This window comes from Salvia miltiorrhiza, chromosome 8 (assembly GCF_028751815.1).
Source record: "Salvia miltiorrhiza cultivar Shanhuang (shh) chromosome 8, IMPLAD_Smil_shh, whole genome shotgun sequence".
Lineage (NCBI taxonomy): Eukaryota > Viridiplantae > Streptophyta > Magnoliopsida > Lamiales > Lamiaceae > Salvia > Salvia miltiorrhiza.
Genome location: NC_080394.1, coordinates 35,774,596 through 35,783,701, shown reverse-complemented (window position 1 = coordinate 35,783,701; position 9,106 = coordinate 35,774,596). Strand labels below are relative to the sequence as shown.

The 9,106-nt window shown below is 37.1% G+C and overlaps 1 protein-coding gene across 1 annotated transcript; it reads left to right on the top strand.

The window, feature by feature from the left end:
- The first annotated feature begins 3,493 nt into the window (after window positions 1-3,493).
- On the top strand, window positions 3,494-4,280 carry LOC130997942 (60S ribosomal protein L27a-3). The gene has a single exon (XM_057923378.1). The coding sequence runs from the start codon at window positions 3,676-3,678 to the stop codon at window positions 4,114-4,116; it is 441 nt and encodes a 146-aa protein (XP_057779361.1). The 5' UTR covers window positions 3,494-3,675; the 3' UTR covers window positions 4,117-4,280.
- Window positions 4,281-9,106: the final 4,826 nt, after the last annotated feature.

Sequence of the window (9,106 nt, the reverse complement as noted above, 5' to 3'; positions counted from 1 at the left end):
CAATAACTATTTGTATTAAAGCCTGTGTTGTCCCTTACTGAGACTATTTTTTTGTGAACGGAGGGAGTATTTGCTTATGGTGCTTGTAAAAGATGAAGATGAGGAAACATACTTTACATTTTTTTAGGATATTGCACTTTATTTTCTTAAAATATTGATGCCAAAGTCATAGAAGAAATGGAAAATCAGGTTATTGATTGTATATCTAATTTTATTTTAAAATCTTAGATAAAAATATTACATTAACTTATCTAAATATTAGTCCCTCCGTCCGCCAAATGTGGACCATATTGACATGACATCATGCATGCCTCTATAAGTTCATGTCAACTTTAGAATACGTGTCAGGTTCTCAAGTTAACTAAGAATATGAGATTATATGTATTTTACTCTTAATCTCAATCTATAGTTGAATAAATTATATTAGCATGCGAAATTATTATTCATATTAGTTTTATCTCAATTAACTGAATTTTATTTTAGTATTCAGTAGGGATCAATTGTTATTTTTTTTACCTGTTACTATTGAATTTAAAAATATGCAATATCCAAGAAAAATAGCAGAATGAATTCGATAAGGTTAACTACAAAAATTAAATCTTTATAGAATTGATAATATTGTATTAATATTATATTTAAATAAAAGTAATTGTTTAATCATTTGATAAATGTACATTTTGGTTTTGAAAATACATATTGCATATAATTACTTTTTCATAAAAAAATCAGACAAATGATTCTAGTTCAGATGCAGAAGAAACCAAAGAATTTGCAAAATAGATACTTAAAATAGGTGACGGTACTGCTGATGAAATTCTTGGTGATGGAGAATCTGATGTGATATTATCAAAAGATATACCTATACGAGATGCAACAAATCCTATTGCAGTTATAGTGAAAAATACATACCCTAACGCAATGCATAATGCATTTGATCTAGAAAATTTTAAGGATAAAACTATCTTGGCCCCCCATCAATGAAATGGTTGATACGATTAATGATTACGTTATGTCTCTAATGTCTACCAAAGAAATGGTTTACCTAAGTTCATACAACATTTGCAAAGAAAATGGACAAATTGATCTCGATGAAGATGTATTCTCGGTTGAATATCTCAAAGGGTTAAGTATCAAATAAGCCTCTATCATAGTGGCCCTTTTCACGTTTAGCTCCCTATAGTCGAAGTTGGTCCAACTAAACCCCCGAAGTCCTTAATTTTGAATAATTGGGCCCTCTGCCCTAACGGCAACTTAACAGCCGTTAACTATTTTCAATTTTTTTTTTATTTTTATTTTGTTGGTGTGCTGCGTAGGCTGCACTTCGCCAAGCTGGCCGGAAACTCGCCGAAAAATCTTCCACAGCCTCTGCCCCTCCATTTCCTTTCCCTCTTCCTCTCTCCCGCACTACGTCTTCTCCCTCATCCACCGCTCTTCTTCCCCCACCTCCGCCTCTCTCATCGACGCCGCAGCCCGCCGCCGCATCCCCCTCTCTCGCCTTCCCCACCTCGTCCAATCCCTAGCAGGTTTTGCGGAAACTTGCCGGAACTGAACTCCTCGATGGCTCAATAAGCTCCTGTGCATAGAGATGAATGACTTTCTCCTCGGAGCTGAACGCTGCGACAGTGCGGATGTTGCTCACGACTTCTCCGGCGAGAATGGAAAAGAGTCTGCACATTGACGCCGAATCTCAACACCTCTTGCTGCTCCATGTTCGGAACCGCGTGAGGAGCCAAATCCAGCATCTCCGAGGCGTTCTCGCTGTACGCCAACACGCTGAAGCTTTCTTCATCAACAACAATCAAGCAACCAAAAAGCTGAATTAGGCTTCCCCTCTGCATCTTCTGGAGATAAGCCGACACTGTCGAAGACGAACATCGCTAGACGCGTTAACAGAAGTCGAGTAATTGAACTGTTGCTCCGATTGCTCGTAATCCACATGGAGCCTCGCGGCGATTGGGGTCTGAATCAGTACACGAGCGCCAAATCTCGACCTCGCTGAGTTCCCCCTTGAACAACTGCTCTTCTTGGTCATCGATTTCGACATCGATAACCAAATCTCACTGCACCAACATCATATCCAATCACACCTCAACAACCAAAACCTTGTAGATTCAAAAGCCCCCTTCCTTCGATTCCCGGTGGCGCTACTGGTGGCTTCCCTGGCGTAAGTGGCGGCACCGGCGACTTGCCCTTTCCCTTGAATTCCGGCGAGTTTTCGGCAACATTGTACGGTGGTCATATTATACATTTGCTTACACTCGATTTACGAACAATATTTTTGTTTGAATCTTGCAAGTGATGCCATCTATTTTGTGATGTGAGATACTGTTGTAGTGGTTGTTGGAAAAAATTTCACAACAATAGCGTCCACCAACTGTTTGACAAAAGTACCAAAAGAGGTTTTTTTGTTTCCGGCAAGATTCAGGCGACCTTGGCGAAATTAACAAAAAAAAAATTAATTAGTTAACGGCTGTTAAGTTACCGTTAGGGCAGAGGGCCCAATTATTCAAAATTAAGGACTTCGGGGGTTTAGTTGGACCAACTTCGACTATAGGGAGCCAAACGTGAAAAGGGCCATTATGATAGGGGCTTATTTGATACTTAACCCTATCTCAAAATGATCAAGTGTTCAAGATTGTCGAGCCATGAAATCAAATTGAAAGAAGATACTAATCATGCTTCTAAAATTATTGATCCATCTAATGAGCTTTGCAATGACACTAGGCTAATAGTAACACAACTTGGGGAATGCATAACTAAAGGCAAACTCATTTCACAAAAAAAAAATGCGGGCAAGAAGTTCCCTATTGCCAGAATGATTATGAGCCCATAAAATTTCACTAAATTTCATATTCGATTCGAGAGAAGCAAATTCCATACGCATGTTTGTTTTGCTATTATAATAAACAACAATCAGGGAACAGTCTCTTTCGAATGTAAGATTATTCCTACCAAAACTTGTGTTTAGTCATCAACAACTATACGTAACAATCTCAAGACACACTGAAAAAAAAAAGTTTAAAGATTTTAGTATGTGATGAGAGTGATCATTCGCATGACACAACAATTAATGTAATGTATGATGAAATTTTTGATAAATTAATTATGAGGTAATTATAAATTTAATAATTTATTCAGACTCTATAAGTTGAAGTCATTATTGACATTATTTAATTCTTTTTTTTTTAGTTTTTTTAGTGACTGATTGCAACTACAAACATCTAATGTAGATAATTTCAAATAAATGTTACATTTTTTTAGTGGATCAATATTCTGATTAGTTATACATTTGATAAGACATCTAATTTAGACCAATTTTAAATAAATATTAATTTTATATTTTAAAATTATTTCATCTAGTACTTCATTTTAATGAAATGGAATTCCTGAATTAAAAATTGCATTAGATAATTTCACAAATTTAGATAATAATGAATACTACCTACTACTTAAATAAAATAAAAAATGAAAGTGCAAGGACATAATCACGCTTTTCGCCAAAAATCAATTGTCCTCAAATATAATCTATACCTAAAATCACACTCCACCACACCTCACCCACACCCACACGCATCCCATATATAAACTCCTCAAAACCCTAGTTTTCATTTCCTCAGTGCGGCGCCGATCCGTTTCCCCTCCTTTCGCCATTCCACCCCTCTCCCCACCGCAAAAATGACCACCAGATTCAAGAAGAACCGCAAGAAGCGCGGCCACGTTAGCGCCGGTCACGGCCGTATCGGGAAGCACCGCAAGCATCCCGGAGGTCGCGGAAACGCCGGAGGCATGCACCACCACCGCATCCTCTTCGACAAGTACCATCCCGGTTACTTCGGCAAGGTCGGTATGCGCTACTTCCACAAGCTGCGCAACAAGTTCTTCTGCCCCACCGTCAACATCGACCGTCTCTGGGCGTTGGTGCCGCAGGAGGTGAAGGACAAGGCTTCCAAAGATAACGCGCCCGTCATCGACGTCACGCAGTTTGGCTACTTCAAGGTCTTGGGGAAGGGATTGCTCCCTGCCGACAAGCCTGTCGTAGTGAAGGCGAAGCTGGTGTCGAAGAACGCCGAGAAGAAGATCAAGGAGGCTGGCGGTGCCGTCGTGCTCACTGCTTAAGTTAGGTTGATTAGCTTCTGTTTTTTGATCTTATGACTTTTGTTATCGCAGGAGGGATTTTTAATTGAGTTTTTTTTTTCTCTATATAATTTCATATATGTTTTTGTTTGACTTCGCATTGGCTATAAATCAATTTGAGGATCTATTTAATTGCTGATTTGATATATGATTGGTTCGATGCTCTATGTTTTATGATCTTAAGCTTCATTTTTTGGGAACTTGTTCCAAATTCAAGTCAATTCTGATGTGAATTGGGATGGTTCTGGCATATTAGGTTTGGTTGACTCCCATTAATCTCTCAATGCGCTCGAATTTCTTTATCATATTTCTTTTATTGTCAGTTTGAGCATGCTAATTGGTATATTAACAACAAACAGTTTGTGCAATGTACACCAGCTTTATAAGATTGTGGTGTTGTGCCGTTGCTCAATTGTACGAGCATGCGACTTGCAATCACATTAACACTGTTATTTCCAAAGTATTTTGTGTTGGAAAGGGTGAAGTTGACAAAAGGCATGCCCCTTGTGTTTATTTATGTTTTCGCTATCGCTGTGGATGAGTGCAGGAGAACTAAATTCAAGGTTTGTTTAATCAATATAGGTAATGGATTTACTTTTACACTGGTATATCAGTGTATGTAGTATGGAAAATGGCTTTACTAGTTATTGTCTAAATGTTAGTGCTGAATTTATTCCTCTCTGAGTATCACAATGGCGTAGTGTTCTTGTGTATTGGTTATGTGCTAGTGCCCTATTGATTGAAAGCTGCAATAGAAATTAAACATGTTGGTTTTGAAGAATGCAATTTGCTATCACTTTGATGAATTCCTTTCATTTAACTGGCATTCCCGTTCTGTGATAATTCTACTCAAGTTTACTTTATTTTCCTTTTCATTCTTGGCGAAAATAAAAATTATTACTCCCTTCGTCCCAATAATCTTGTCCTACTTTCCTTTTTGGGTTGTCCCAATAATCTTATCCCATTTCCTTTTTTAGTAATAATTAGAACATGTTTAACATTTACTTAATCCACCTATATACACCTACTAACCTACTCTCCCCTCTCGTAATTAACCCTCTCATCTCTCTAAACCCCTTTTTCCTACCCTTTGGAATCTCTCTCTCTCTGCCGAAATTGGACGGCCGCCGCCTCTATTTTGCCGCCGCTGTCGTGCTTCGCCGCCTTTCGTCTGCCCCTGTAACCCCATGCGCCGGATTACAGAGATTCAGTATGGCAGCGTTTAGCATTCAAATTGGAGAGAAAAAGAGGTTATAGACCGTGACTGGGGCTCTCAGCGGAGGAAGGAGAAGAGAGAGAAGGAGGTGCCGACCCTCCACTGCCCGCAGTGGCGGCGATTCACCGGAGGTGGAGCTAGGGCACGAAATTGTGAATGAGCTTGGAGCCTTGCGTCTTCTTCACACGAATTGGGAGACAGGAAGATAATCTCGCCGGCCCTCAGCAACGCCGAGGCCAAATTAGGGCTCGCCCAAAAATTAGGTATCTGCCGCCTTCCCCCTTCTCCCTCTGTTCTGCAAATGGACGAAGTTTATGTGCAATTGATAAGAAATGCTTTGGGAAAGGATGCCTAACCTTGAAATCCTTTAATTTGTTTTTCAACCTTGAAGTTTTCTTCTGCGTTTTCAATTCGACGAAGTTTATGTGCAATTCGATGAAACCTTGCAAATTTTCTTCTGTGTTTTCAATTTTCTTTGATTTCATTCTTGAAATTCATTCTTCTGTGTTTTCCTTCCTTATATCTCTGTTGCTTATAACATATCCTTGAAGTTCATTCTTCTGTGTTTTCAATTTTCTGTTTATAAGAGTCTCCCTTATATCTTTGTGGCTTCGTAGCGGTCGCCGGAGACAAGGGAGAGGGGCGGAGTTGAGAAATGGTAGAGACAAAGGGAGAACAGGGGGCCAGGACCGGCAGTGGCTGCTCCCGCTGCTGCTTGGCGGAATTAAAGAGGTGGCTCCGCCTACTGTTGCCGTCGCCGGAGTTAAACATGGTGTCGCCGGCGGCGCGGCGTCTGCATAGTGTGTGATGAGGGATAGAGTGCCGAGAGAGAGAGAGAGAGACATGTGTGGGGAGGGGCTTAAGCTATACTTACTTTTTCTTAAACATGTGGGACCTTCTATTTTACAACACTAATTTTACGCTCCTTAATCTCCGTGCCCAAAAGAAACGGGACAACATTATTGGGACGGAGGGAGTATTATATTATGAACTCTAATAAATATTTATCATTAAAAATTGGAATTTTAAAAATTATATACCCTAACTTTGAATTAATGAACTCAAATAATCTATTATTAATTTAAATAAATATAAAAAAATAATTAAAAATCTTAATTGGATGGGTGAACCCTTGTTAATTATCTTTATATTATTTTAATGTATAATAAATTAAAATTGAACAAAAAATAATTTAAAATTATCACATAATGAGAGTGGTACACGGTGATACACACTATACTTGGGGACAAAGGATCCCATGTGCAATTCAGCATGTTGAAACTGAAAATGAAGAAACTCTTTATTGGTATTAATAATAATCACATCTGTGTGTAAAATATTTATTTTAATTTATCAACCAATTAATATTTAAGCGTTTTGTAATTGTATCTCTTAAAAGTGATGGTTTTGTTGTTATTTTTTAAATTAAAAGGTGTATATAAATATAATTAATTATGCAATTTGCACGCAGACGAGATCTCGCCCTGCGTGTGAAATCTCAACACCAAATAATATAACACCGTACGTAGGCGGGAATACAACACTACCTAAAGTGGGAGAGCATCACGCAGACAGATTGAATCCAAGACCTAAAGTGGGAGAGCATCCCAAATTTTGAATTTTTTTTATATGTAGTTATATATTTTTATATTTTATATATATTTATATATATATATATGTATATAAATAAGAAATACAAGAAAAAATATAATACATTAGTTTATATGTGTATATTTTATCCTATTTTTCCTTCTTATTTAATTTTTAATGTTGAATTTGAGTCAATTCTCAAGTTAAAAGTAAAATTACAAATTATTAATAACGAAAATTAGTTTATTCGTTTAGAAGATGAAACAATTTTTTTTTTTAAAAATGCATGAAAATGAAGTGTACGGAATTGCAAATAATTATTTATTATATTAAGTGATTGTTAAAAAAATGCATGAAAATGAAGTGTACGAAATGCTAAAAAAATTTTGCTGCCGCACTTCAATAAATCCAGCCCCCTAAGTACTTATCAAGTTTTTTTTTCTTTAATTTTATGGAAGGATTAATTGTAAGGGTGCCGCCGGTTCCGGGCCCCGAACCGGCGATTCAGGGGCGAAAAATGTATGAATCGTAATTGGCCCGTGGGTTATCTTGAAGGGCCGATTTTCGGGCTCGTAACCGCCGGTTCCGAGCCGGGCCGAAAATCGACAGTTTTCGGGCCGAAACCGGCCAGTTCCGATTTTCTTCCCTTTTATATATATATATATATATATATATATATTTGTATTTTTTTATGAAATTAAATGATTGTGTTGAAATTTTGAAATTTTTTACTTTATAAGTGTTGATTTTTTTTGAAATTATTCAACTTAAATAATATAATAACTTATAAGTTATAAATATATGTTGTGTTTTTTAAATTTTGAAATTACTCAACTTAAAAATCTTAAATAATATAATAACTTACAAGTGTTAAAAATATAATAAGTTACTTACAAGTTTTAAAAATATTATAACTTACAAGTATTAAAAATATAATAAATTACTTACAAGTTATAAAAATATTACTCCCTCCGTCCTGCGAATCTTGAGTCAATTCTTTTCGGCAATTAAGAAAATAGTATTTAGTGTGTTAAGTGTGGTAGTTGAATAAAAGAGATTTTTTTTGCCATATAAAGAAATGACTCAAGATTCGTGGGACGGGGGGAGTATAACTTACAAGTTTTAAAAATCTTCTTTTTTTGAAATTAAATGACTTGTGTTGAAATATTGAAATACAATAAAGAAAAAATAATTCTAACACATTCAATCAAAATAATGCATAAAAATTGATAATCTTCATTGAAGTAATTCTATGTATAAAAACAAGAACAATAAAGTAAAGCAAGCGTGTGTAGTACTAGTGTAATTGAGATATATAGTATAGTAATTAGTAGATATTTAGTACTTAGTAGTAATATAATGTAAGCAAGAGAGCAATAAAGTAAAGCAATTAAGCAAGAGAGTAAGAGCAATTTAACAAGAGCAATAGCACATAACAAATGGAGGAAAATTAGAAATAGAAGAGAAGAGAGAGTAGAATTATTAACACAATGAGATGATTTTGAAGGTGGAAGAATGTGGTTATTTATAGACAAAATTGGGTGGGAGAAATTTGAAATTGAATTTGAAAAATAAAATAAAATGAAATTCGACCGAAAATCGCCGATTAACCGGTCAAAATTGTCGGTTCGCGCCTCGCCTGCTGCACCTACACCTACCCTTAGGCTTGTGCACTGCCTGCCGTGCCGAAACCGCTGGTTTTTGGGCCGAACCGACGGGCTGGAATATTAGAAACCTGAACTGGCCCATGGTCAACAGTTCGGGCCGAAACCGTTGACTCCCGGGCCGGTTCCGGGCCGCACTGCCGGGCTCGGTTGGCCCATGGCAGCACTAATTAATTGTATGTAAATTACTAATTTATTTGACAAATTCTTATTACGCAGAACAACAATAAAATTTGCATTAAAATTATTTAATTATTGGAGAAATGGAAAAATCATACATAGCGCTTGAAATCTCAAACGCCTAAACCAAAAAAAGGAGGGAACTCCATAATCCGCAAGCGGCAAAACTTTCCCAAAATACTCTCCCTCCCTCGCTCTCGCTCTCTCCAACATTTCAAGACTACAGAAGTCGCGGGCGGAAGTATTATCGGAAGAGCCTCATCATAGCAATCGCTTCTAATCTGCTGTTGTCTGCTTCGATTTATCGCCGGAAGACCTGAGG